Source organism: Onychostruthus taczanowskii, unplaced genomic scaffold (genome assembly GCF_017590055.1).
Source record: "Onychostruthus taczanowskii isolate IOZ18803 unplaced genomic scaffold, ASM1759005v1 scaffold37, whole genome shotgun sequence".
In the NCBI taxonomy this organism is placed as follows: Eukaryota; Metazoa; Chordata; class Aves; order Passeriformes; family Passeridae; genus Onychostruthus; species Onychostruthus taczanowskii.
The window spans coordinates 291560-318776 of record NW_024501126.1 but is presented as its reverse complement, the minus strand read 5'-3'; the positions used below and the strand labels follow the sequence as shown (position 1 = coordinate 318776).

Below are 27217 nucleotides of genomic sequence, written 5' to 3'. Positions count from 1 at the left end.
GACCGTGTGTCTTTCTGGAGCCTTCTGCCTTCCTTACTGAGCTCTTGCTTCTCCTCAGGCTCTGCTGAGAGCCCATTTTCCTGTTTAATAACTCATAAAGGGACAGAGGGAAAAGCCAAGGGTGCTCTGAGCTGTCTGCACTGCCCTGCTCTTGGATATTGTACAGCTATGTGTGTGTCCAGTGGAGTTTCCCAGCCCTGTGCTCAGTTCCTTGTAGTGATCCATCTTTTGGAGAAACACAGGAGTGGGAAACTCTTGGATTATGCCCTTTCTGACCCAGAGATGGGGCAACTGAGAGGCATTTTAAAAACTTTTATTCCGTTTTCAGTCTCATGAGAAGGGTGAGACAATACAGATGTTATAATTCATGTTATCACAATCAGAAGCTATTTTTTGATTGCAACACATTATAAGTGTTTCTTGGCCTATCAGTTTTTGACACACCACGCTGTAAATGCCTTAAAGCCAGTAATCAAAAATTACCCCTCGTGGGTCCCACTGCAATGCATCTTTCACAATTCTATTTTTCCAAAGTATCCAGTCTTATTTGCAAGGCCACCCTTTGAAGCTTGTTTCTAGTTCCATTTCTCTCTCAACAATGTCTGTCCTATTCCATGGCATTTCTAAGTCAGCATTCCTTATCTCAAGGTTTACATACAGAGTGTGAGCCTTCTGTCAGGTTTGAGAATTCTCTACAGATCCATTTCCCACAGGAAACAATGTGCAAGAAGCCCTCGGTGAATTCAGTTTCCACCACAGCGAACATAACCTGCATCTCTGGTTGAAATTGCCTGGGTTTGGGAATTTTATTGCAGCTGCAGATGGCATTAGCTTTTAAAATACAGCATTTTTTTAACATACAGTTGGATGAGTATGGAAATGGGTGTGCTTGCAGCAGAGTGAGAAAGTCACTGCACACACTGTTGCCATTGGTAGGTGCCATGTTGGACCAAAACAGCTGCTCTTTCAGCCCAGAAGAGCAGGCAGCCTGTTCCTAAGGAGGAGTGGGATTTCTGCAGCCCTGTTTGTAATGGGACATTTCTGCCTTAAACTGCATTTTAAACTCCACTGAGATTCTGAGCACTTTGCATCTGTGATGCACCTGATCAGCTGAAAGGGGAAATCACAGAGTTTCTCGTGGATCATAGGTTTTCTTTGATCCTTTTGGATTTTAACCATGGGATAACCTTTATCCTTTTACTGGTGGAAAAACTCAGCAGCAGAAAACCAAATCATCACAAGGGGAACTGATCTTAAGTGTTTGAAGTGTGGTATGGGAGCCAGGGAAATACTGATGTGTTTGAAGCTTGACTCAGGCAAAAAGGTCCTGCTGTGCCGAGATGTCCAGCTGTCTGTGCCAAAACACTTGGGGATGTGTTTGAAAGGCATCATGTCATGTATTGGCAAACCTGGAGCTGACAAGTGACATTGTTTGAAGCAGGACTGTGCCTTGCTGTGATCCCACAGGTCGTGGCAATGGGATTTTGTGCCCTTCAGTAAAGCAGAGCCTTGGCAGAGGATTTCAGTGCTTCCACAGCCTCTGCTCCCCAGGCAGCTCCAGTGTACAGGACAGTGTTCAAAACCTCCTCATCTACTGCATGCATTGTTTTTTTAGTTGTTTTCTTTTTTAACAGATGTGAGTACATACATTTCCCAGATTTTCCTGCTTTATATTCCAGCAGCAGACAAAAATGGGAGCAGGAAATCCAGCAGAATGCACTCTGGAGCACAGGCCCCTCGGTGTGTTTGTGTGAACATATTTAATTCCAGCCTGTGAGAATAGCGTGCCAGGAATGTGGTGTCTGCCTGGCATCCTGATCACACCATGTCAGAATTTCTCTTGCTCAGCATCTCTGTGCTTTATAAGCACAAACCACCACAGCTCTGTGGTTTTCCCTGAGTGCAGAGGTTATGGAATAGCAGGCAGTCTTGTGTACACCCAACTTGGTAGCTGGTGATGGCAGGGAGACTTCTCCCACTTCATTCCCCAGTGGAGATTGCTGTGGAGCACTTGTAAGGATTCAGGGCTCTTGGGGACAGCTGTGGGCAGCTTCACCCTGCCAGTGCCACATTGCCCTGTGAGCCCATCCCTGCTGTGCCTGGGTAACAGTGCTGTGCTTCCCCGCAGGAGGACTTTCGGAATAAAGTGGAAGATTACATTAAGCGCTATGCGAGATGATGAAGGGAGATGGATGGCAGGACCACGGCTCCAGAGCTGTCCTGAGCCTCAACAGCAGCCAAAGCAGCCTGGGTTGTACCAGTCCTGTGTCCATGTTGTACTGAAGAAGAAAACTAACTTCATAACCTGTCCATGTTAAAGGAGAGTTCAGCAAGAAATTGTTGTCTGTTGGTTGAAAAAGTTGTCTGCTTCCTTTTACAAATGTTTACTCTTCTGAACTGTACTGTATATCCTGTTGATGAGATATGCTTGAGAAGTTAAAAGAAGTCACTATTGAAATTGTAATTACACCTTTTTTTTTAACTCTTGCCTGATGTCGAGGGGGGGGAAGGAAAAAAAGGAAAAAAGCAAACCCAAACAACCCAAGCAGAAAAGGTGGTGTGTTTTTGGAACACTTCGAGTTGGCAATAAATGGTCTCCTGTGAACCAAATCACAAAACTGTTGCCTTTGATGAGCAGAAAAAACAATATGAGCTTTTCTGAGAGTCACTCAGCTGAGGCATAGAGCTTGCCAGAGTGGAAATGCAAAATGAGATTCTGCTTCTGGTATTGAAGTTCTCGATGCTGTTTTATGTAAGTACGTTTTTGTCACAGTTTGGAATTTTTACATTGTTAATTTCAGGCCCTCTTTGGGCTACAGGTTTATTGGTTTTTTGTTTCTATTCATTGTGTGAAGTAGTTAAAAGAAATACAGGCTAACATGTAACTTAAGTACTTTTAGTATTAGTAAAAATTATATATATAGATATATATTATATAATCTATTTCTGTGAAAAAATTAATGGAAGGGAGATTTTTTAAAGAAATCTGCCTTTGGCTTTCCAGTCTGATGAGGGGAGGGAGCATCAGATGCTCTTTGATCTGATGAAGGTAAATTTAGGCACTGTCACCTGGAGAGCACCTAATTGTGTTCTCAGGATTCCTGCACTGAAAGGGAATGACACAGCTGGAGCCACAACACATTCCCCCCACTCGTGCACACTTTGGCTTGTTTTGGGAGGATGTGATGCTGCAGGTGCCTTTTCTGCAAGGAGCTGCATGGCACGGAGAGCCTGCAGAGGAGAGGCTTCACTCAGAGCTCCCTGGGCATCCTCCAGGATTGGGATCACACAGAGGAGCTGATGGAGCCCAGCTGAGCTTTTACAAACTAGGAAATAAATATTTGTGTGATTTCATGCAGAGCAAGTGTGTGTGTGACACTTGGGCATTGACTGTTGGGGGTTTATTCCCCCTTCATTCTTCCCTGCTGTTCCTATGCTGGAGGAAATTAAAACAATCTCCCTCAAGAGCACGGCAGAGCTGGGGTGCAAATGTAAGCATGAAACTTTTGTGTTGAGTTTTCCCTGTGCCTTTTCCTTTGCAGCTTCACCAGCTCCTGTAGCTGTTGCTGGAGGCCTGGGAAAGCAGGGAGTGAAATGCAGGGGTTGGCATGCAGGAGGAGAGCTTCACCTGCAGACACCATTCACAGGGAAACATGGAGCAGCCCAGTATTTTAAGCAGGCACCTGCAGTGGGAGATCTTTGCTGCCAGAACAGCTATGTCAGCAAAGGTAGGGGGTAAAACACTCACAGAAAGAGCAAGGTTGGGAATACGTCTGGATTTTGCTCATGGCATTAGAAGGATTCTCTTATTCTTGAGTCAAAAACTCAACCAGGTTGCTGTAACAAAAGTAGTTCTTGCTGTAGAGGCACCCTGGTGCTGTTAACACACGTTCCATCCTTCAGGAGGAGGGGTCACAGTCCCCCTTTCTTGGGCTGTCCCCATGGATGGCTCCCCACTCAGGCTGGGAACTGCTGCTGCTGTGCCCAGGGCAGAGCAGAGCCAGGGAAAGCTGATCTGATACCAGCAGCTCTGTGAGCACAGAGCTGCAGCCATCAAAGCCATCCCTGCCTCCCAGAACAATCCTGCCTCACCCCTTCCTGTATTGTTGCTTGCCTGGAGGAGATGAGCAGAATAATAAAGTTTGGATACTGTTCAATACTGTACAAGAGGGTCTGAGCATTGGTTTGTGCTCATCCAAGGGGAGGGGGGGATCCTAGATCTCATCACTCACAGTCCAGGAAAATAAAGTGAATTTTTCCTGAAGGTGAGGAGATTGGGAAGGGGGGGGGGGGTATGTATTGATATAAATATATATTTGTTTATATGTATTTTTATGTGTGTTTGTATAGGTGTAACTAACCTATGCTTCTGCCAGAATCAGACTGGTTTGGGTTAGAGGGGGTCTGGGCTGGGTGGGCCAGGCACAGGGCTGGGTATCCCAGTAGGTTTTGGGGTTTTTTTTGGGAAATGTGAGAGTCAGGAGTAAACAGCAGCTGGATGTCCCTCGGGAACCCCTTCCTGAGGCAGCAGGGCACTGAAGGGGTCTGGAGTGGACCAGAGCTGTCAGGGCAGGGCTGGGATTCCCCAGCCCATCCCGGTGCTGCCCAGGCTCCCTGCTCTGAGCTGAGCCGGGTCCTGGAGCCCCGGGCTGCCCACCCACACCCAGGGACCCTCCCAGTGCTCATGGGGTGGGGGCAGCACAGAATGAGGGCACTGAGGGGGAGGCTTCACCTCAGCCTTCACAGAGACGGGCACCTGTTTTATTCATGTATTTATTTATTTAGTTAGGTGGGTAAAGCACCTTATTCCCGTTCCTTGTTAGCAGCCCCAGGGCACCAGCGGTCCCACCCGATCCCACCGCCGACTTCCCCGCGTTGTCCCCCACCTCCCAGGCAAAACCCAGTGCTTGTGCGGGGGGCTGGGGGAGAAGATGCCTTTCCACGTGTGGGGGGATCCCAGAACAGGACAGAGAGAGAGGAAGCCGAGGATGTTCAGGCGCACCCAGACCCGCTGGTCTCACGTGTGTTGATGCCGCGCTGGCACCGCGGGGCTGGCAGGATTTCAACTCCCCACACCCCCTGGGGTTTGTTTCCCTTTACCCCACACCCCCTGGGTTTTTTTTCCTTTACAATTCTCCTGCTCGGCACACGAGGCCGGGGAAGCGGCTGGGAGAGGCGGAGCGGAGCGCGGCCGGTGCGGGCTGAGCCCCGCGGAGTCCCCGCTGTCCGGGCAGCCCGCTCCGCCCAACAACCATGGCTAAAATGACATTTATTTGGAAACCAGCGGAGGAGGAGCGCTGGCGATGCTGTCCCTGCCTCGGGGGCTCCGTACCCTCCGTGCCGCTCCTCTGGCAGGCTCTTCCCAAACTCCAGGCTCGCCGAAGGGGAGTCCCGCCCGTCCCTCCCCTGCCCTGCGCCGCCCCTACACGATGCCCTCGCTGCGTTTGCTCCTCCACACCACGAGCGCCGTCATCAGCAGGGTGACAAGGACAGGCAGCACGATGAAGGGACACAGCACGCCGTTCGGGGGGTCGTGCAGCGCCCGGCCCGACGGGGAGCAGTTCCTGAAGTATTGCTTGTGCACGGCCACGAAGAACTCGTCCACCAGCCGGTTGGGCCAGTAGCAGTCGAGCTTCTCGGCGATCAGCGCCGTGCAGTTGGTGAGCTCCCCGTAGGTGCTGCAAAACACAGGGACACCGGCTGGCACCGCGGTGGCACCCTGGTGGCACCGGCACCAGCGCCCGGCCACGGCCATGCCACCTTCCCCCCGTGCAATGTGAAGTACTGTATCCATTATATATTGCATGTATAAAATACAAAATATATACTACATAATTTATCATGAATAGAACAGAACAGAATAGAATATCTCATATATATAATACACATCACATATATAATATATGTATTTTTTATATATCGCACATAATATATCCCTCCCTGTACAATATATTCTATGACAGAAGTGTGTACCTGAGATTGCACTGCACATGTGAGTGCTTAAGTTTTTTTCACTATTTTTTGAGTTTCCAGCTGGATATACCTAGCCCCATAAAAATATATATGACGGGTTTTTGAAAATGTATGTAACCTATAAAAATATATGGGGTTTTGAGTTCACAGCTAGAGAGGTAAAAAGGTAACAGGGTATTTTACATTCCCACATTTGATGGCAACTTTTAAGTGCTCACAGCCAAAAGCTGTTTTCATTTGTGGAATGACGTGGTGGTGGTGGTTTAATTTACAGAAGGAAATGAAAACAGAAATAGCATTTACAGGAATACCAAGAAGCAAGTTTGGAGGTTTTTTGTTTGGTTTGTGTTAAATTTTGCAGAATTTCCTGGCTGAACTGGTGCTATTAAAAATACAGGCTAGACCCACATTTTAAGCAGACCTTCAGGAAACCCATCCCAACGTGGCCTTCGGAGCAGCATCCTCCAGCTTGTGCGAGCTCAGTCCAAAGGGGGACAGAAATAAGTACACTGAATCTACTTTAAAATCTCCTTTAATTTGCCTAAAACTGGGGAGATAGCACAGAAACCAGTTGGGCAGGCCCACCCCTCTAGGACCAGCAAGTCCATTTTTTCTTTTTTTTTTTTTTTAATACCTGGAAAAGCAGGAGCAGCCCTGGGCCAGAGCCACTGTCCCTGTGCCAGGCCATGCAGCCATGCTCTGGAATGACAGCTGAACCCTCCCTGCTTTAAAAATGACAGCTGAACCCTCCCTGCTTTAAAACTGGCCATGCATAAAAACACAGATACAATTTCCCCCCCATCCCAATTAGTCACATCTAATCCTAGAGAAGCAAAGCAAAGCAAACCCCAGCTCTCCAATTAAAAACCTGCCTGGGGGAAAGAAATGTTTTGGAAGCAGCTTCCCAGCCCCAGCACAGCTCCTCAGCTGGGGCTTGGGGTTTTGGGGCAGGCTGTGCCCACACAGCCAGAGATTTAATTAATAGGGCCTGCAGCTGCTAAAAGCAGCTTCTGCTCAGCATCCCAATGTGCAAAATTACCATTTCCTGTTCATCAGCATCCTTAGGAGATCTCAGGAGCTGCAGCATCTTCAGGAACCAGAGGGAAAGTGTTAACAGGCGAAGAAAAGCTATTTTTAAAGCTCAAGGGCCATAGTGCAGCTGGCTTAGTCCTTCCCTGGCTCCAACTTCCACAGGGATAAATCACTGCTCCCATCACTGCATATGAAGACATGCAAGGAACCAAAGCCCAGCAGTGCCAGCCAATGAAAGGATAAACTGGCACTGCCCTTTCCAGGGAGGCAGCAGCGGATTCCAGCAGGTGAGGATGGAGCTGAGGGAGGGGCTGGGCAGCCACAGCCCCAGGAGCAGCCTGGGGGCACAGGGAGGAGGCACGGGGCTGTGACTGGGGGGAGGGCCCTGCACCTTAATGGGGGCTTAGCACACCCTAAGTCTCTTGTCCCTTCTATTTCTGCTGTTGGCATTAAAGCCCCCTGCTCCAGCTGGCATCTTCAGCAGGAGCAGAGTGGCACCACCGGCACTGACCCCACACACCCCTGAGGCCAGTGGGGAGCGAGTGGGAAGGTCCCAGAGGGAAAAGAAACTCTTGAGGAACAGGTCCCAGTGCAGACGTGACACTGAGGGCTCCTGAGCTCTTGGCCAGGGGAGAGCAAGGCTGGTGTCTCCAGGAGCTGATTTCTCACACAGAGCACACCTGACCACGGCACTTCAGCACAAAGCTGAGCTCCCAGCTGTGCCAAGTGCTCTCATTTCTTCCACTGCATCTCACAGACCCCCAAACGGCCCCGTGAGACTCCAGCATCTCCTGTCCATCCCAGATGCACCAGTCACAGGGCACTGGGACCTTCTCCTGCCACAGCAGGACACCAACAGGACCCACAGCCAGGGTTAACCACAGATCCAGGCTGCTCACGCTGCCCTGTCAGACAGGATCAGGATCCCTCTGGAGAGCAGCAGTGTTGCTGCCTGGGCCTGAGTGTGCTCTTCCCTGCCACAGCCCTGGTGGACGTGTCCCACTGCCTCTCCAAAGCAGCATCTGCTGCTCTCTCCTCACGAGCAGGGCCACGTTCCTGTGACAGCACCAGGCCAGCCTGGTCCCACCGGGAGTTCAGCCTGGGCTGGTGGTGAGATGCCTCATGGAGGGGGGGTTGTTTTCCTGCTCAGCTCTGCCCTGCTGTTGTCACCCCCAGCCCAGCCCCAGAACGCCGTGTTCCCCACACCCACCACGCTCAGCAGGGCAGAGCTGAGCCAAGCCCTGGAGGCTGCAAGGATGATCCTCAGGCACGGAGTTAAAACTCCCTGGAGAGAGGATGCTCCGCTAAGGGGGGTAAAGCAGCTTGAACTTCACCCTGTTTGTGAAAGTTCCCACGGACAGATGGAGAAGGGGGTCACGATTTGCCCACATGGGTAACATCAATCTCTACACAACAATTATTTCGCTCATTTTAACAACTTTGCTTCCAACTGGATTCAATAAACAGGGCACGATAAATAACTACCTATGCTATATAGGAAATAATTGGATGCAGCCACACCCAGACCCCACCCCAGGACATCGAGGAAGCCAGGGGGTCCTTTCTGCATCTCCTGACTCAACAGGACAGCCTCCCTAATAAACTTTGTTCCAAGATTCCATTCCGCCTGTAGCAAGCATGGAGTCAGCTTTTGGCTTTCAGACAAGCCCACAGCTCATTTGCAAGCCTCCATCTCCTCCACGAAAATATTAAGCAGCCACTCTAGCATAGCACTGGGAGGAGGGCAGGTTTTCCCAAACAATCCCACCACTGCCAGGAGACAGACACCTGGCCCTGAAAATCTTGGCTGTGCTTGGGAGTATTCTTTCCCTACCCAATGTGAACTGCAGTTACAACTGTTGTCCCTGTCTCCATGGAAATGGTTTGGCTTTAAAGGATGCTGTGGCTGGACTGCATGGGGATGAAGGGCTGCAGGCAGGATGGGCATGGGAAGCAGTCAAAGAATGATTTAGGATCTGATGGCATCTGAATGCTTATACTGCTATAAATCCTAAGGAATTCCTCTGGGGTTTTTTACCACTGCAGCCAAGACTGGAATTGGCTGTGGCATTTATTCCTTGACAGCACTTGGATGTGGATGGTGTTGCACTTGGACTGGGGTTCACAGGATTGACAGCTTTGGGTTTTCTTCACTGTGAGTATCCCGGTATTTCCTATCCTCCCTCAATTCCTTGCTTCAGAGGGTAAAAGAGAAAACACCACAAGATTTCACTTTTGCTTTGCAAATTAAAAGAAAACATTGATTTCCTCCTCTGCAAGGCTGCAGGGTGGGCCTGGAGCCAGGCTAAAGGGGGATCCAGAAGGGACCTGGCAAGCTGAAGATACATAAGTAGATAGTAAGAAAATGTATCAATCAGTTTTCTGTAAATAATGGATAAATAACCTGAAGACAGAGTGTGAGTGTGCTGACAGCTGGGAGAGCAGCTCCATCCCTGGCTGCAGCTGTCAGAGCAGCACCATGATTGCCCTGGTGAGCTCCTTCCCGCAGCACCGGGGGAAAGCATTCCATGGAGATTTTCAGGAATGCCACAGCGTGGATATATTTGGGATGAAGATGCCTGGCTGGGCTGGAGTGACACCCACAGCTGTGGCAGCACTCAGCACCCTGAGCATCCCCCTGTGCACAAACCCTCCTGCAAATCCATTCCCTGGCCTCGGCACCGCAGCCAAAACCCCGCGGGACAAATATCCCCAAGTCATCGGTGCCTGCTGACGCACTGGGGGTGGGCAGTGGCAGCCCCAGCCCTCCCCATCCCTGAAATAGCTGCCTCCAGGGAGACCACAGCTAATCCCCCTGGCCCAGCCAGCATGCCCATGGAGCTGGAGCTGGAGTCAAAATAGCCAAGCTGCTCTTTGGGATAATTCACTGGGCACAGCTGAGCTCCTGGCCAAAGCAGCTTGGCCACCAAAGATCCTGAGATGCAGCTCCAGCCTGGCCTTTGAGTCCCAGGGCGGCCAAAGTGGGCAACAGCTCACACAAGCTCCCTCAGTCCATGAGAAGAATTTGAATATCAAAATCCACCCTTTTTCCCTAAATAAGCAACGGTGAGAAAGCCAGCAGAGCTCAAGGGGGCTGGACAAACCTTCCCAGAGAGCTGGTGCTTGTCCACATGGCCCAGCCCAACCTCACCCAACACTCTTGCTCCAGAGAGAGCCCGTGGCTGCATCAGAGCAGGAGCGGTGGTGCAAGAGCTCAGCTGATGCCTCTCAGGGCGAGAGGGGAGCAGGGTAAGGAGAAACCCCCTAGGTAAGATTACACAAAGCAGTTTATGTGTTAAACTTTTTATCTTATAGGGAGAAAACTTATTTACTTTCTTTGTTTTATCAATTTCTTCTTCTGTTAACTCAGTCGTTTAACCTACACACCAACTACCAAACCCATCCACAGAGCAGCATCTGCTGCCTACAAACAGGAGCAGTGACCCACGATGACAGACTCTGCTGATTGGACAATTCATTGGTCCAGACTGAAACACGGGGTCAGAAACTAGATATATACAAAAATCACAGAAATTAGAAGGTATTGATTAGGAATAGGCACATAAATGATGGACATTGCTTAATATCTGCTGCATCCTTGGTCTCCTGAGAAAGGAAAGTACTATGTGCAAAACAGCAGGAAAGAATGCAAGGATGCTTGGTAAGGGGAAGGATTTTTATTTTTTAATCAAAGATAGCATACAGAATGCAAGGACACTGAGATAAGGAGTCTCCTTGGGCCCTGAAATGAATCTGGACTCCTGGCTTGGACAGTGGCCAAAAGATCAGTAAGCATGTGCAAGGCAACAGGGTCAGAATGCCAGCCCTGAGGAAGACAACTTTACTTCATCCCCCAAGATCCCGAGACGACCACCAGAGACAGCTGATAAGATTATTAGCACACAAAGCTGAGAGGGAGGGGAGCCAGGAAATTATCCACTGTGAACCCTGATGCATATGTAACATTCTAGGGGATAAAAGAAAACCGGAGTGAGCAGGGGGCAGGCATGACTTGGTAGAGATGTCCCCATGTGTACGGCCCAATAAAAGCATACCTACGTTAAAACTCATTGTCTGAATAAAAACACACCTACTTTAAAACTCATTCTGTCTGAATAAAAACACACTTACTTTAAAACTCATTCTGTCTGAATAAAAACACACCTACTTTAAAACTTGTTCTGTCTGAATAAAAGCATACCTACATTAAAACTCGTTCTGTCTTTGAGTTTTAGAGTCTCTCTCCGTGTCAAGATGTTCCCATCGTGCCATCCTCAACTGAGCAGGAATTATGGAGCTTAGGGGCATTTCCCTGCTAAATGCTGCATCCAGGAATCATCCCAACATGATGCTGCTGGGTGGGACAGAGGCAGAACCTCCCAACCCTCCTCCTCGTTTCAGACAGGCTTCAAGCACTGAAATGCCTTGGTTTGAGGGAAGATCTGGAGAGAACAGGCTCTAGGCAGCTGCTTTATTTCCATTTCTTTGTCTCACACCTGGTGGAAGACAAAATCCTTCCCCAGAGGGGTGACCAGCCAGCTATGCCACCCTCTGCCCACTCCTGCTGGGACATCTTCCCTTTCCCCAAAAAGGGAATGGTGATTCCCACACACATCCAGGGAGCAAGGTGTTGAGCCCACCCAAACCCCATATCCTTGCAGCTGATTTACTGCAGTAACTAAACTTTTTCTACCCAATTTTTCCACTGTCCTGAGGGCACAAGAGGATCAGAGGAATGTCATCTCTCAAATAACCCTGAGCCATGTGTTTGCACGGAGCAAATGGACTCAGGCAATCAAATTAAACCCTGCAAGCTTATCAACATTTCCTCCAAGTGCCTCAAGGGTAACGAGTTCAGCTGGAGCTGTTTAGGAGACAAACAGGACATGGGAGCTAAAGAACAAGATGGTCAGGGCTGGAGCACCAGCAGCCCTGGGCATTTCTGAGCACCAGACGAGGCTTATCAAGACCAGAAACATCCCACAGTCTTTCAGCTCTCTTTTCTTCCCCTCCATTCTGCCAGGGATCAAGGGGAAGGAAAACCCAATAGTATTGTTTAGAACCACAGAACAGAATCATCAAGGTTGGAAAAGACCTCCAAGATCTGGAAGTCCAACCTTTGATGATACACATACGTGTAGGTTTGAATTTCACCCTGAAGAAAGGGCCACGAAGCAGGAAACCACAGAAATCTCACAAAACCTCTTAATTTTTGTGCAAAACACTCATGGCACACAGCACCATCTGCTCCTGTTTCCAGCTGACCCCCATCCCTACTGGTGTCACATGAGCTCATTTTTGTTCTGCCACTTCCATTTTCCCAGGGAAAGGCCATGGAAAGGCACAAGATGGAAAGTCAGCAGAAGGGGGAAAGAGGGGGGTTAAGCCCTCACACCAACACACAGCCACCCCTGACCAGTCTTTCAGCTTCAATCAAAACCATCTCAGCAGATCTACACTGTGGTGGTACCAAAAGATTCAGCTCTGCTGACTACAAATAGCAAAGAGCTAATCCAAAGAAAGCGCTGTTTGCAATAAAAATAAAACCAAACCCAAAGGAAATTCCCCAAAAACATCCAACAAGCCCCTGCAGAGCAGCACATTCCCCACGTGTGGGGTGTCCCCCTGCTCTCCCTGGTGGGGCTGCACTTTCCACCCTCCTCATCCCACAGAGATGCTCCCAAGCATTCCAGCAGGGAAGCAAGGCTGCATCTCTGCTGCTCCCAGGTTGTAAATCACAGCTGGCTCCCTGACACTGATTACAAACAGGAGGCTTAGCAGGCAGCTGCCATTGCCATACCATTGCAGCCTCTCCCTCTAGTTGCTTGGAAAAATCAACACACAACTCCTGGAAGCAGGGGCTGAGCCAGCAGCTCCAGTGGGACAGTCTGGGGTTTTCTCCCAGGGAGGCTCTGAGGACATCTCAGGGGGTTACAGGCTTTCCACGCTGAGTCGGGGGGGTTGAACTGTCTGGAGAACCAGAGTGCTGAGCAAAAATGAAAAACCTCCTGGAAAATATGTTCATCAAGCTGTGAGGCACCAGAAGCCCCCGTGATGGGGATCCCAGGCTGCCTCTTCATTAACCCATCGATTTCCAGCACACAGCAGAGCCATGGTCGTCTCCTAGTGGAGCTCCACTGCTGTGGGGTGGAGCACGACCACCACCCTGACTTCCAAACCCTGCTTAGGCTGGGCTCCTTGAAAAACCCTAATCCCAGAATGGCTGAGGCTGGAGATGACCTCTGGAGATCAACGTCACCCTGTCCAAACACCCCTGCTCACACAGGGCCACAGCTGGCTGCTCATAACCATGAGCTGTTTTTTTCCTGTCTCCAAGGATGGAGATTCCACATCCCCCCTGAGAGATCTGTACTAGTGTTTGGCCACCCTCACAATGAAAACACATTTCCTGGTGTCCAGAGAGGATCTCCCATGTCTCAGTTTCTTCCCATGCTTTCCCACCAGGACACTTTCCTGGCTCATGTTCAAACTGGTGCCCACCAGAACCCCCAGGTCCCTTTCTTCTTGTCTTAGGCTGGAGATGCAAGATGTGCCTGGAGCTGTGCATTCTATCACCATCTGTCAGAGCTGGGGCAGTTCTCTTCTGTTCATTGGGCAGTTTTCTTTATCTCTTCCACCGCCAATCCTCCCTCCAGGAGATCTCTTCTGTTCATGGCCACTGAGTGTTCCTGCATGGCTGATAAAATTCCATCATCCCACTGGGAGATGCTCTGCCCAGGGGGAGGAGCCAAGCATTCCTCCTTGGATAGAATCTGACATTTGGAACACCACAGCAGCCTTTCCCACTGGATTTCAAGAGGAGCAGCTTTCTTCTCCACTGCATTCCCAGAGGAAGACCAGGCCCATCTACACCACCACTGGACCTTCAGAGGAAAACTCCACCCTCCTACAGGATCCCTGTTCCAGCAGAACCACAGACAGCCGGCACTGCAGGAAGGCTGAGCCACCATGGAATGGGACTGTGCCACCACCCTAAAACACAGGGGGTCAAACTCTGTCAGTGCTGTTCTGTATCACTGCATTTTTATTTATTTTTATTTTTCCTAATAAAGAACTGTTATTCCTATTCCCATATCTTTGCCTGAGAGCGCTTAATTTCAAAATTATAATAACTCAGGGGAAGGGGGTTTGCATTTTCTGTTTCAAGGGATGCTTCTGCCCTCCTTAGCAGACACCTGTCTTCTCAAACTGAGACACTGGTTTCTCCAGCATGTCCTGGTGCCTGAGGCTGCTCCTCCTCAGGTGCAGGACTTTGCCCTTCTCCCTGCTGAACTTCAGGAGGTTCCCAGCCTTGCTGAGGTCTCCGTGGACAGCAGCACAACGCTCCTGGTTTGGTGTCACCTGAGGTGCTGGGGTTACCCTCAGTCCCATCACCCACATCACCAATGGAGAGACAAGCAGGACAGTGGTGGCCCCTGGGTGTTTGGCCAGGGATCAACACCCCCCAGGCCTGGTTGCTCCCAACCCACCTCACCCAGCACACACAGGAGACAGTGCCAAAACCCTCACCAAAGTCTGGGCACACAACATCCACCACTCTCCAAGCCCTCCAGGTGTGACCAGGCTGGACAAACCCCTTGGGGATGCAGCAGGGACAAAGCCAGGGCAGCATCAGCAGCCAAGCAGAGTGACATCAGGGTGTTCCTCTGTGAGACAAACCCCAAAGAGCCAGATGGACAAGAGGGAGGAGCAGAGGGAGGTCACTTACCCCACGGTCTCGTCCCAGTCACACCAGAGGCGCTGGCCGATGCCCTCCATGCTGTCCTGGAAGTCCTTGAGGCAGTAGTGTCGGATCATCCAGCCGTAGTCAGCCTCCTGGCACGCCGTGGCCGCGATGAAGTGCTGGGCTGCAAGACAGGCCAGGGCTGTCAGGCTCTGCTGGGGTCACAGGGATGCCTCAGGTTTAGCTTTTATAGTTTTCACATTCTGTGCTGCTCTAGTGTGCAGTTCTGAGCTTCATATTAGGGCATGGTGAGCTCTCTGCACAGAGTAGGGAGACAAAACAATTCCATCTCTAGCTGGGGACCAAGGACAAATGATCCAAATCTCAGGCCCAAGAGCACAAACAACGTGGACTGAAGAGAGAAAAACAAGGATGGGACTTCATAACCTAAAGCTGTAATTGGACAATTAACTCCAATATGCAAATGAACCAGAACTTATAACAGTGACAGACCCCATGACCTGCTGTCCATTCTGTGACCATTTTGGTTCATCTTGGGTGCAGCCCTGGCCGGGCTCTTGTGCTGCCCAAGGTGGATCCATTGAGGCCTTTAAACAAATCCCTGCTTTATTCTTTAGCTCTGTCTGGCCTCTGTTCTAGGTCAGCCTTCACAGGGCATCACCAGCCCCACCACAGCCCCTGTCCTCACACAGAGGCGCCTGCCAAAGCCCTGCTGACAGCAGAGCAACCCCAGCTCTGCAAAACCTCCTCCTCCTCCTCCCAGGTTTGTTCCCCTCCTCGCAGCCCCGGGGCCCTGCACCTTCCCAAGTGCCTGGTGCTGGTAAATCAGTTATTCAAGACATGCTGGGTAATCATAAATTAGTAAGGATGTGGATTTATTCTCTGCGGATCACCTGAAGTGCCTTTGGACTTCAAATGTCCAGGTTTTGGGCTTAAAACACAAGTAAGGGTTTGGGGGAAGCTGGGGAATAAGAGAACCCTGCTGCTGATCCCTGAAAAATGGACCTGCACAGTGCCACACTTGGGAACAAACATCCACCTCTGATGGAGCACAGGGACAGACACAGGGAAATCCATCAAATCCACCCCTGGCTGCACAGCGCTGATTGAATTCCCTCCTGGGAATGTGTCCCTGCAAGTGCTTTAAAACAGGGACAAAAAAGGTGCTGCTTACAGCCTCATGCACAATCAGTGCAACGCTGCTGGTGAGCGGAAAGGGCGGTGATGCTACAAAGGGAAGGGAAAAAAAAACCTTTGGGGGAATGGTTTAGTGAGCCTGGCTATAAATAATAGCTTTGCCTTGGTGCCCAAGTGCCAGCTAGTGCCTTTGCAGCTCCTGGAGTGCACTGCAGGCAGGCACCACATACCAGATCTATTTTTTGCTACGTGTGAATAACTCTGCGCTTTATTTTTATCTGATTTTTTTAACACAACAGAATTGAGCCGCTTATTTAGTGGCCAAGGGACATCACCGTGGGACGCCATCCCTCTGCAGCCTCCAAAATCCTCGGAGCACTTGGGTAGCAGCATCTTATGGGAATGGGTGGGAAGTGAGGAGCTGGTGGGAATTTGGGTGGGAAGGGCCCCCAGAGCCTTGGCTGATGTTCCTGGATGGATGCAGGGCTCCTCCCATGCTGCCTCTGACAACAGCAGCCTGGCTTGAGATGAAACCATGGGAGTTACTGATCCAAGAGAAGTTAAAGAGCATTAAAGCCTCACTGCTGCAATAATAAAACTAAGTTTATCAAAATCTCAAGCTCTGCCTAGCTGATACCAGCCAGGAGCACAGCCTCAGGCAGGGATAAGCCCTGCTCCCAGATGGGAGGGCTTGACATGCTGAAGCAAAGCACCAAGAGAAGAAGAAGAAGAAAAAGCAGAAAAAGCAGAAGAAGAAGCAGAAAAAGCAGAAGAAAAAGCAGAAGAAGAAGCAGAAAAAGCAGCAGAAGAAGAAGCAGAAGAGGAAGTAGAAAAAGACAAGAAGACCAAGAAGAAGAAGACGAAGGAAATAATTTTACATGAGGCAAATGTAAAATTATTTACAGACTGCAAATCTCAGTCCAGGCAGGCTCAAGGATGATTGATGGCCAGGAGGCTTTCCTCCCCTTCCTATCCCTTCCCATCTGGAGCGGATGGATGCAGGGCTCCCATGCTGCCTCTGACAGCAGCAGCCTGGCTTGAGATGAAACCATGGGAGTTACTGATCCAAGAGAAGTTAAAGAGCATTAAAGCCTCACTGCTGCAATAATAAAACTAAGTTTATCAAAATCTCAAGCTCTGCCTAGCTGATACCAGCCAGGAGCACAGCCTCAGGCAGGGATAAGCCCTGCTCCCAGATGGGAGGGCTTGACATGCTGAAGCAAAGCACCAAGAGAAGAAGAAGAAGAAAAAGCAGAAAAAGCAGAAGAAGAAGCAGAAGAGGCAGAAGCAAAAGGAGAAGAAGAAGCAGAAAAAGCAGCAGAAGAAGAAGCAGAAGAGGAAGTAGAAAAAGACAAGAAGACCAAGAAGAAGAAGACGAAGGAAATAATTTTACATGAGGCAAATGTAAAATTATTTACAGACTGCAAATCTCAGTCCAGGCAGGCTCAAGGATGATTGATGGCCAGGAGGCTTTCCTCCCCTTCCTATCCCTTCCCATCTGGAGGAGCCAAGTGAAGGAGTGACACAGCTGAGCGAGCACCAGCGTCCCAGGGAGGCTCAGCAGCCACCCCAGCGGTCACCCCTCGGTGACATCCGTGCACTGGCCTGTGAAGGACACGTAAATATCACAGCCATCACTCGTGTGGACAAGCAGCTTGCAGAGAAAATGCTGCTGGGGAACGTGTCAGGTGCAGAGCAGAGCGCAGCAAAAGGACAGGGAGAGCAGGGGAGGAGAAGGGATTGCAAAGCAGAAAGATGAGCAGCCAAGGGGATTGAGGAGCACAGGAGGAAACAAAGCAGGAAGGAACGAGCGAGGCAAAGCACAGAGGAAATTCAGCAAAAACACCTTAACCTGGAGTGGAGAGAGAAGAAACACTGAATAAACCGTGGGGAGGAAGCAACCACAACCTGGCTGCAAGTAGCAGCAAGCCACACATAGCTGGCAGCCAGCATGAAAATCAGCCCTGCCATGAAAACAAAAAAAACCCAACTCAAACCAAGGGAAAACCAAACCCTGGGGAGCTTTAAGCACTTGCCAATGACAGCAGCTCCGAAGATGCAGCTCTGGAGGTCCTGCAGAGGCAGGGGAGCACCTTGCTATCCCCCTGGCAGCTCCTCAGTGCTCCCCTGCCTGTCCCAGCAGGACTTGCTCCTGAAGATGCCTCTCCTGCTGCATCTCCCACACCTACACGTGGGCTCTGCAAATCCCTCTGCCCCAGGGGCTAGGGAAACCAGAGCCATCAGCCAGTGACCTTTTCCAAGGCCACCAGATTTTGGACATGGTGAAGGGCTCTTTTGTTCCAGTTTTTGTTCCGTTGTGTCAGTGCTGTGAGGATGGAGCTGGGCACAGCAAGGCAGAAAAGCTCTTTTGTTTCCAGCGGACCAGGAGAACTGACTTTAGCTGTAATTGCACAAATTAAGGTCAAAGTGAGAAGCTCCTGCCGCGTTTCCACGTGGTGCCCACCTCACCCCACAGATCCCTGCTGCTTCACAGATTTTTCCTCAACTCCACTGCAGGCTTTGGCTCAAGGTTTGTAACAAAAGGGGGGGAAAAAAGCAGGGAGGGATTTTTGTATCTCCTGTCTCTCCTTCCAGAAGGTTTTCCTTCTGCCCTCAGCCCTGCTGATGGAGATGGTGTAAGTCAGCTGCAGTGAGCTGTAAATAACTCAGCTCCAGAGCAGTCACAGCTCTGCACGCAGCAGCATCCATCTGGGAAGGCTGCAAGAAGCTGCAAGGAAGAACCGAGCTCCAAAACTCAACTGGACCGAGGCTGAGCTGCCTCCACTCTCCTGGCCCCCATCACTGCCATTCCCTCAGGAACAATGGCTGCAGGAATGCAGTGCTCCTCTGGGAGCATCCCACTGCAGCCACACAGCACCTCCACAGCCCAGCTTGGTCTTTAGGGACACGGGGAATCACAGAACCCTGGAATGGTTTGGGTGGGAAAGGACCTTCAGGTTTATCCAGTGCCACCCCTGCCATGGGCAGGGACACCTTCCACTGTCCCAGGTTGTTCCAAGCCCTGTCCAGCCCTTGGACATTTCCAGGGACCCAGGGGCAGCCACAGCTTCCCTGGGCACCCTGTGCCAGGGCCTGCCCACCCTCACAGGAACAATTCCTTCCCATTATCCCACCTAACCCTGCCCTCTGGCAGTGGGAAGCCATTCCCTCTTCTCCTTTCACGAGAATTGTTGATGAACAACCTTCCCTGCTGAGAGAATCCCTGATTGCCTGTGAAAAGATGCAACATTAAGGACCCTTCGTTTGCCTCCTCACAGGAAACACCTGGAGAGCAGTGGTGAGGAGGTGATTGGAGGGATGGTTCTGCAGGCATCCCAGATCCTCGTGATTGCCCTGGGATTGATGTCCTGGAGAGTCCCAGCAAGCATCCACCAGGACTCAGCTTACTGCAAAAAGCCTGTCACACATTTATTTCAGCACAAAAACACTGTTGGTCCTGAAGTGTTACAAAAAATTCAGGAAGAGGGAAGACAACTGGACTTTCCTACACTGCACTTCTGAGAGCTGGAGCCTGGACCAAGAGCTCAGGGCCACCCCTCCCAAAACAGCTTTGGGGACACCACCGCTCTGTGAGCCCACACATCTGTCACAGTGATGGTTCACTAGCAAAAATCCTTTCCCTGCCAGAAAAATCCTGCACTTCCCATCAGTACCCCTCTGCACAAGCCCTTGCTCTCTGGCCTTTCCCCCCACAGTGTTCCAGGAATTCTGGGAATTCCTGGGTTTCTCCTGCTAGGACGTGCAACCAACCCCACAGGAAGGACTGAGATTTGGGAATTTCAGACTGCCAGAGCATGGGATTTCCCACTTCCCAGGCACTTCTGCAAGTACCCCTGGCGGTGCGGGCCGAATGATCAAACTGTCTGACAACACCTGCACAGAATTCACCAGAACATCCAGTTGGACTCTCTGGATTTTTTGGGGGGAAACTGTGCAGGGCTTCATAGCAAAGAGCAGGAAACAGGCAGATATTGATCCAAAGGCTGAAGCCCAAAGATGGCAGGTAAGTGCCAAGTGACACCGACAGCAGGGCTGGCACACGTGGCACCAGCAAAGCTCTGGGCTCTGAGAACAAACACCCCAGAATCTTCCCCTGGGCTTCTCCCGAATCCTCAGAGCTCCCCTGGGAAATGAGCAGCGCTCTCAACAAGCCTCAGATGGAAACAGGCTGTTTTCCTCTCCTCTTCAAGGTGGTGGTTTTGCTGTTTTCTCCAGAACAAGCCTCGTGGTCTGGACCTGGCTGCAGAATAAAACACTCACAGTAGGGTGGGGAGAGGACACGGCGCAGGAGGCAGAGGATGAGTGTGAAAAACATCCCAGTTTGCAGCCACAAAAATGGAAAAACTGGCCCTTCCAGCAACTGCAGAAGCCTGGGAAGGGTCTGGTACCCTCTTGTTTAAAACCACATTCCACTGGGGCTGCAGAGGCTTCAGAGCCTGCAAACAGCCCTCGGTTCACCAGGGAAAAACTAAGCTGGTGTTCAGCTTGAATGCTTTTTTGGGACAGAAAACTGCAGGTGTTGGGGCTGGGGACAGCAGGGGGCTGGCCCAGCACTGTGCCCTCCTCAGGAGCCACCTGCCCGTGCTGTCAGCCTGGGCTGTTTCCCTCCGGGATTTGCACAGGGAATGGAGCTTTCAAGCCCTGCCTGGCTGGCTCAGGACAGGGCTGGCATCCAGCAGCAGCTCCAGGGGCTGAGCAGCAGCCTGGGAATGGAGCTGGATGAAGGGATCTGAGCCCTGCAGGTGACCATGGGGGACACAGACCTGCAAGGATCATCCCGTTCCCGATCTGCTCACCGACGCTTCAGGAGCACCCTCAGGTCCCCAAAGCAGGCAGCTCCTGCCTCCCCTGCCACTGTCCCAAAATCTGCAGGACTCCCTCTCCCAGGGCAGCCACCCAGGATGTGAATGAAAAGGGAATTCATGGGATTTGGGGCTTTTATGTGAAAGGGAGTGGGGATTTTCCAACACAGCGAGGATTCCGGAGGCAGAGCAGATGCTGGGAGTGGGGGGAGATCTGCCCATCTCCAAGCACTGGCAAGGCTGATCCCAGGATTTCTTGAACAAGCTGCCAGGGCTCACTTGGGAAACCCCCAAAGGAGGATCCCCCTCCATGCCTGCCCTGCTCCAGGGGGCTGCAGATGGAGCAGCAGAAGGAAAGCACAGAGCTGCTGCTTGAACTGGGCACGGCCACAGGGACACAGCCCTGCTGGATGGAGCTCCCGTGGGAGCTCTGCAGATGGGAAGCTCATCCCCAATTCTGCCTGTCCAACAGCTTCACTGCCACACAGCCACAATAGGAAAGTGGGATGGGGGAGAAGCCACTCAAGCTGAGAGGGGGAAAAAGTCTCATGGCAGAGAAAAATTTGAAATGGAAAGAAGCAGGGTTAGGACACAGCCCATGGTGGGAGTACATCCTGCTGGCCAGGGAGACTGGAGCCAGTCAGCAGAGAAAGTCACTCCCTGCTCAGCGTGCTGGGGACAGGCCCTGTTAGGGACCTGCTGTGCGGAAAACTTCCAAAGGGGCCAAAGGTTTCCACCTCTTAGGGAACGCAGCACAAGATGTGCTGGCCTGGAAGAGCCCTCCCCACAAACCACTTCTTCACATTAAGGGGAAGTGCACCCACAACCTAAAGGCCTTTAATCTGATTTATTAACTCCCTGCTCCTGGAATGGTTACTCCCTTCATTTTATTACACTAAGCAAAATAAAGAGAAAGGTTTTTTTTGGTTTTTTTTGTTTTTTTCCCAGCCAGCATTAATGAGGTTTTTTGCATACAGCTGAACATCATCATGAAACCCAAAAGGATCTCCCAGGTTTTAAATTTGGCACAAGTCCTGTTGTGCCTGCAAAGGAAGGAAGTGATTTACCCCTCAAGCTGGCACTTGGATCATCTGTAGGCATTTACTTTTTGCTGGGTTGGGGATACTTGAGTTTTTGTTGCCGTTCTATAGCTACTCCAAGCATTATAAGAGAGCACAAAATAAACTGCCTAAAAATAACTGCCAGGGAATTATTAGTTGGAAGTTGAGGCAGGAGCCAGCTGCCTGAAAGCAAAGCCTGTCTGGGGGTTTTTGGGGGCCCAGAGGTACCACTGCACTGTCTCACTCCTCTTTCAAAGTCCAGTATTCCATCAAGCACCTACAACATCCAATCCATCCCCAAAGGAAAGATAATTTTAATTCCAATCCATGCAAGATTCCATGTGACAGCTCCTGTAAGATGCAGAATATGGGATTGAAATGAAAATGCAAAATCAAGGTTTGTACTGTGTAGCCCAGTGCAGAGCAGTCCTGCTTAGCTGGGTGACTTTTTGCCAAAGAGCATTGCTGTTAAATAATATTAACTACTAAATACACTGAAATAGGCTGTTCCAAGAAGCTGGATGAGGGTCTTTCTCTCCTTGCCTCAGTTTCCCACTTGTCTTAGCACAAGTTATGTTCCTTGTTATCCATCAGAGGCTGCCAAGCACATTTCCAGGAATGGGACTTCTCTAACACGTCCCTAGACTTGATTCTGCAGAGGACAGAATGACAAATAATTTTATTTACCCACCAAAATTCACTCACTAGGTAAAATAAAATCAAAAGCAGCCAAGAAGGGAGGAAGGAGAAAGGAAATCAAAAGCCAGGTATGCTAAAACCCAACTGCTGGCTGACTGCACATCAGGGGAGGGGAAAATGTGCCACGAGCTGTTAGTTATAAAGATAATTATATCCTTGATGAACAGCGGGGTCTTTTGGAAAATAGCTCTTCTTGATTGAATTAATGGAGGCAAACCACAGGCTTTAGACAGGCACTGGCAATGTCTGTACAGCCCTGACTTCACCCACCCTGAGTTCAAATAATCTCTGGCCGCGGCCACCAGCAAATCCCTGCTCACAAGCGTAAGAGCAGGGTGGAAAAAAGGAGGGAAGCCCACTGGATTCTGTGCACCCCGAATCCAGGGGCTGAAGGGAACCAGCCACATCCCTCCTGCCTTCCCAGGGAGGACTGTGGCGTCCAACACTGCCAAACCAACACCTTAATCCAACGTTAGAGCCAGGTTCAGAGTTATTTTTAAAACATCAACAAAGCACTGGATGCCACAGATGTTGGTGTGGTCTCAAAGGCAGGGAGAAAGGAGCAGCCACCACACTCCACACCTCAGGAATGTGCTAAAGGCAAATGTACCCTCCTTCCACCCCCGGGATTATTTTTTCCTTCAGCTATTTCAGTTGATTGAGGCTAAAATAAGAACAGGGAAAAGCAACACCAAGGTTAAAAGTGCCTGCCATTGGTTTGGAGACAACACACTGCGATCCTGCTGGTTCAGGTTTCAACGTGTGTTAAACACAGATTTTCTGCTACATGAGACAAGCAAACATTTTATTGAATTACCCTCAAGATAAAAAAAATCACTGCCTGGGCAATCTCACAGATTTCCCAAGAAGAAGCACATACTGAGTAAATATAAAAATCTGTTAGGGAGAAAACCAAAATAACCTCACTGTCACCTTGGTGCACCCACCACAGGCTACACACAGCAGCTTCACGAAACACTTTCAGCACAGAGTTTCCAGACTGAAATCTGCTGCTGGGCCACGTGAGCAGCCCAGGAATCACCAGAATCATTTGTTTTCCTTTTCAACAGAGACTCCTCAATGTGGTTTTCCTCCCTTCCAGCTGAAGAGCACACGGAGATTTTGCACCTCTCTGCAACTCCCCCACACACAGCGCTGCTGCTTTCCCTGCAAACTTTTCCTAAAGGATCCAGGGATGCCCAGGGGGGTCACCCTTGGCTGAAATTGGGGCATTTTCACCCAGCCTCCCCACTGGGGTGCTTCTCTGAAGTGTTCTGATGCGTTTTCACATCCCCAAAAGCTCACGTTGTAGAAGCACAGAGACAAGGGACTGAAACCACGAAGCAGCTTCATTAGTGGATTTGATGGTTAAAAGCAGCTCTGCAGGCAGCATAATGGCAGGCAGAGATGAAGATTCCCTGGTAATCACTCACCCACAGCAGGAACTGACCTGGCAAACCCCGGGCATGGCTGTATTTTAGAGGAGAAAAAGGCATTTAGCTATCTGAGTGAGCTGAAACGCTGCATTTCCCCTCTAATGGGATTTTAATGCTCCTCTCACTCCATCCCAGTGGGGTTTTGGTCCTTGCTTGGTGCAGGGTCTGTGCTGGGAGGGGCTCTGACCGCAACCACGGGTTTGGGGCCCAAACCTCCCCCCAAAAAATGACAGAGCCATTCCCTGCACCCAGTCAGGGAGGCAGAACAAAGTTTCCAGAGCAGAGCAGTAACTCCGGATTCCCACTCATGGCTTTCCAAGACCTCCCTCAACTCTGCCACAGCCCCAAGGTGGATTTCCAGCGCTGCGGAAAGGTGAGAGATGCCAAGCCCATCTTCAGGCATTATGAGGTCCCATTTCATTCCACCCAGGCCATGGCATTTGCACTACTCGCAGCCTCCCGGGTCAGCACCACCGGGAGGCTGCAGTGCCGGTGCTTCACGGCTCTCGAACTCAGCATCGCTCCAGGGTTAACAAACGCAACCCTGTTTCTCAAAGCCAAGAGGCTTCCTGAGCAGATCACACAGCCAGCCCACCAAACCCACCTGCCACTGGCTCCTGCAGGAAAACAACTGGCACCCATGGGAGCGGTGGAAGGAATTTTGTTGTCCCCATCCACACGCTTCTCTTTTGATGCATAGGAAGTTCCGAGTTCTCTCCATGCTCTCAAAGGAGGAGGAATGTTTTACTTTATTGGCAGGGATTTCTAAGAGGGCACTCTGTAAATATTGAGGAGGATTTTCTCAGAGAGGCAGCAGCCTTAAATTCGAGTTTAAAGGGAGCTTTAGCTTTTGCTAAAGGAGGCACTCAAACTGCAATCAGTGGCAGGCATTAACAAATGTGCTTTGGGCTGAGAGAAGACACAAAGCACTTTAATTCCCGTTTTCCAGGAGAGCTCATAAACAGTGCCCAGAAGTTTTGTTTTTAAGAAAGCACCATTTTCTGTAGGCTGCACAAACACAGTGCTGTACAGCACAGACAGAAGATGCAGGGAATCAAGAAGATATCAATGTTTTACTGACCTTATCTGCAATTGCCTCTTACCTCTCACAGTAATAGTTATCTACACCCCAAAGAAATCCAAGCAGCCCAGCACTGCCCTTCAACACCAAAACACAGCACAGAATCACACCATCACCACTGCCCCAGGAACAGCAAGAGCCTGCCTCATCCCCTCCTCCCTGAGCAGCCTCTGCAGGAAGCTGCAGCCAAAACCCAGAAAAAGCTCATTCTGCCTTAATGGAAGTGGTTACCTTGGGGTACAGCTGGATCCCTGGCCTGCTGAATGAGACTGGGGTTTTTGGGATGACTGATTCCCTGACTGCCATTGCTTTTTAAAGACTGCAGCCAGTGGTGAAGTTTCTTAAAGCTCAAGCTTTAAGAGAAAGGTTTTCCTTTCAGACACTTCCCTTAAAAAAAAAAAAAAAAAAAAAAAAGTCACTTTAAAACACCTGCATTGGTGCAAATCACCGTGATTGCTGGGCACTCGGCTGCCACTTGCAATTTCAGTGCAGTCCCGACTGTAAAAGCAGAAAGGTGTAAAAAGAGTGGGTCTTTTCACTAAATGTGTTCAAAATACAAAATCCCAGGAGGAGAATGCAGTGAAAAACACATCCACAGCACCAAGATTAGCTGCCACTGGGCACCTAGTTCACACAAGAGGCAGCATCCTGCTGCTCCCGAGCCCACTGGAGATAGAAAGGAGCTGCCTGGAGTGCTTTTAAAAATTACAGCTCCCAAACCAAGAGAAGGGAGAGTCAGGGAAAGGAGTCAGGAAAGCAGAGCAGAGAGAAATCCTAGCCAGCAGGAGTTAGCGCTCCCTGCACAGGGTTCTGCATCCAGGAACGTGCAGCCTTTCCCTGCAAGCCAGCAGGGGAATGTGCCTCGTCCAAGGGGCTCCTGCCCTGCACAGCTGAGGAGCAGTAAATAGTTAATTACATGGTACAGATCAGCACATTATGTGCAGCACGGCCCAATGCATCATTCACCGGGGCTCGGAGGAGAAAAGCGGCACAGGGGAAGGAAGGGAAGGAAGGAGAAATTTGCTCTGCCTCAAGGAGCACTTTGATTTTGTGGAAGATCAGCGTTAGGATGAGGGGCTGCGGTTTCCCTTTGGAGCACCTTAAATAAACACACCTTTACACAGCACCAACATCCCTCCGAGCTTTTGCTGCGGGTACACAGGTGACAAGCACAGCACAAATCTCTACCTGTTGCACTGAAATGCCAGGAGCAGCAAAGAAACCGAGGCACGCTGCATCCCATGGAAACAACCACACAACGCCAGCGCTCCCAACCCCACCACCGGCGAACCCAGAACACCCAACCCCAGCTCTTTGAAGGGGCACTTCTGGCCGCCTCCTCTTCCCTGCGGCTCAGCATTGGGAAGTGAGACTCTAAAGCAGCAATTAAAGCAATAATTAAACATCTGCAACAAAAGGCACGGACAGGAGACAGAACTCGCCTCGGTCCATCTCACCTAGCAAGCAGGGAATCTCCCACAAAGCAGGCTGAGTTCCACAGCATCACCACCTCACTGCTCCTGAGGCCAAGCGCCCTGGAATGATTTCTCTCTTTAATTTCCCTACTGCTGTCGCTAGGTAAGCCAGGCTGGAGCCTCGCCGGGCGCCAGGCAGAGCGGTGAATCCGCGGCGGAGGCGGCCGGGGCTGCACGCCCGCGCCCAGAGGGAATCCCGGGGAAGTTGTGTCGCGGCGGCCGCACTTACCCAGGACGAAGCAGAGGAAGCGCCGCGGGAGCAGGGCCATGGCCCCGCGGCAGGAGCGGCTCCGCTCCCGGGGCCGGGCGGGCTCCGCGCCCGCGGCGCTGCCAGAGGGGCGGGCCCGGCCCCGCCCGGCTCCTGCCCCGCTCCCGCCCCGCTCTCCCGGCGGCAGCGCGGGGTAGATGGGCGGGAAGCGCTCCCGTGGGGGCAGCGGGACGGAGGCCGGGCTCTCCTTATCGCCCTCTCGCAGCCCAAAGGCACGGCCAAGGGAGCGAACAGTTCCGAAGGAATGCACGGAGCAGTCCGGCTTCCTCACGCGCTTCCCGTAATCCCGCTCCCACCTCCACCGAGGGGGTTTCGCCCCAGCTAAAAACCTTGCCTTTCCCCTTTCTAGGGCTGAACGTACACATAGAACGCGATTTTGAGGAGAAATGTTTTGTGGATTCCGCTTTAATTTTTGTTGGGAGTGTAACATCGTTCCCGAGCTCCTAGAGCTCCACCTGCAGCTCGCTCCCGAGCTGTGCCGGAGCAGCAGAGCCTACCCGGGCTCCTCAGGTGCTCCGGATCAGGAT

At 50.9% G+C, this 27217-nt stretch overlaps 2 protein-coding genes across 2 annotated transcripts in view; one reads left to right on the top strand and one right to left on the bottom strand.

Moving 5' to 3' along the window:
* Window positions 1–2610, top strand: part of UBE2F (ubiquitin conjugating enzyme E2 F (putative)) — a 55749-nt gene extending 53139 nt beyond the window's left edge. Inside the window, exon 10 of the mRNA XM_041411700.1 lies at window positions 2129–2610. Coding sequence (XP_041267634.1) covers window positions 2129–2179 — 51 coding nt within the window. The 3' untranslated portion in view covers window positions 2180–2610. The remainder of the gene's footprint in view (window positions 1–2128) is intronic.
* Window positions 2611–4759: 2149 nt separating this feature from the next.
* RAMP1 (receptor activity modifying protein 1) lies at window positions 4760–26806 on the bottom strand. The gene is made up of 3 exons (XM_041411822.1): window positions 26652–26806; window positions 14735–14873; window positions 4760–5678 (listed from the first exon to the last, which is right to left on the bottom strand). Exons 1-3 carry the CDS (start codon window positions 26689–26691, stop codon window positions 5423–5425), a joined length of 435 nt encoding a protein of 144 aa, XP_041267756.1. The 5' UTR covers window positions 26692–26806; the 3' UTR covers window positions 4760–5422.
* Between the last annotated feature and the right edge of the window lie 411 nt (window positions 26807–27217).

Coding starts and splice junctions, on each gene's coding strand:
- RAMP1 (XM_041411822.1), bottom strand. CDS start 26,691: ATGGCCCTGCTCCCGCGGCGCTTCCTCTGCTTCGTCCTGG. Junction 14,874..26,651: donor CTTCCTCTGCTTCGTCCTGG/GTAAGTGCGGCC, acceptor CCTGTCTTGCAG/CCCAGCACTTCATCGCGGCC. Junction 5,679..14,734: donor GACTGGGACGAGACCGTGGG/GTAAGTGACCTC, acceptor TGTGTTTTGCAG/CACCTACGGGGAGCTCACCA.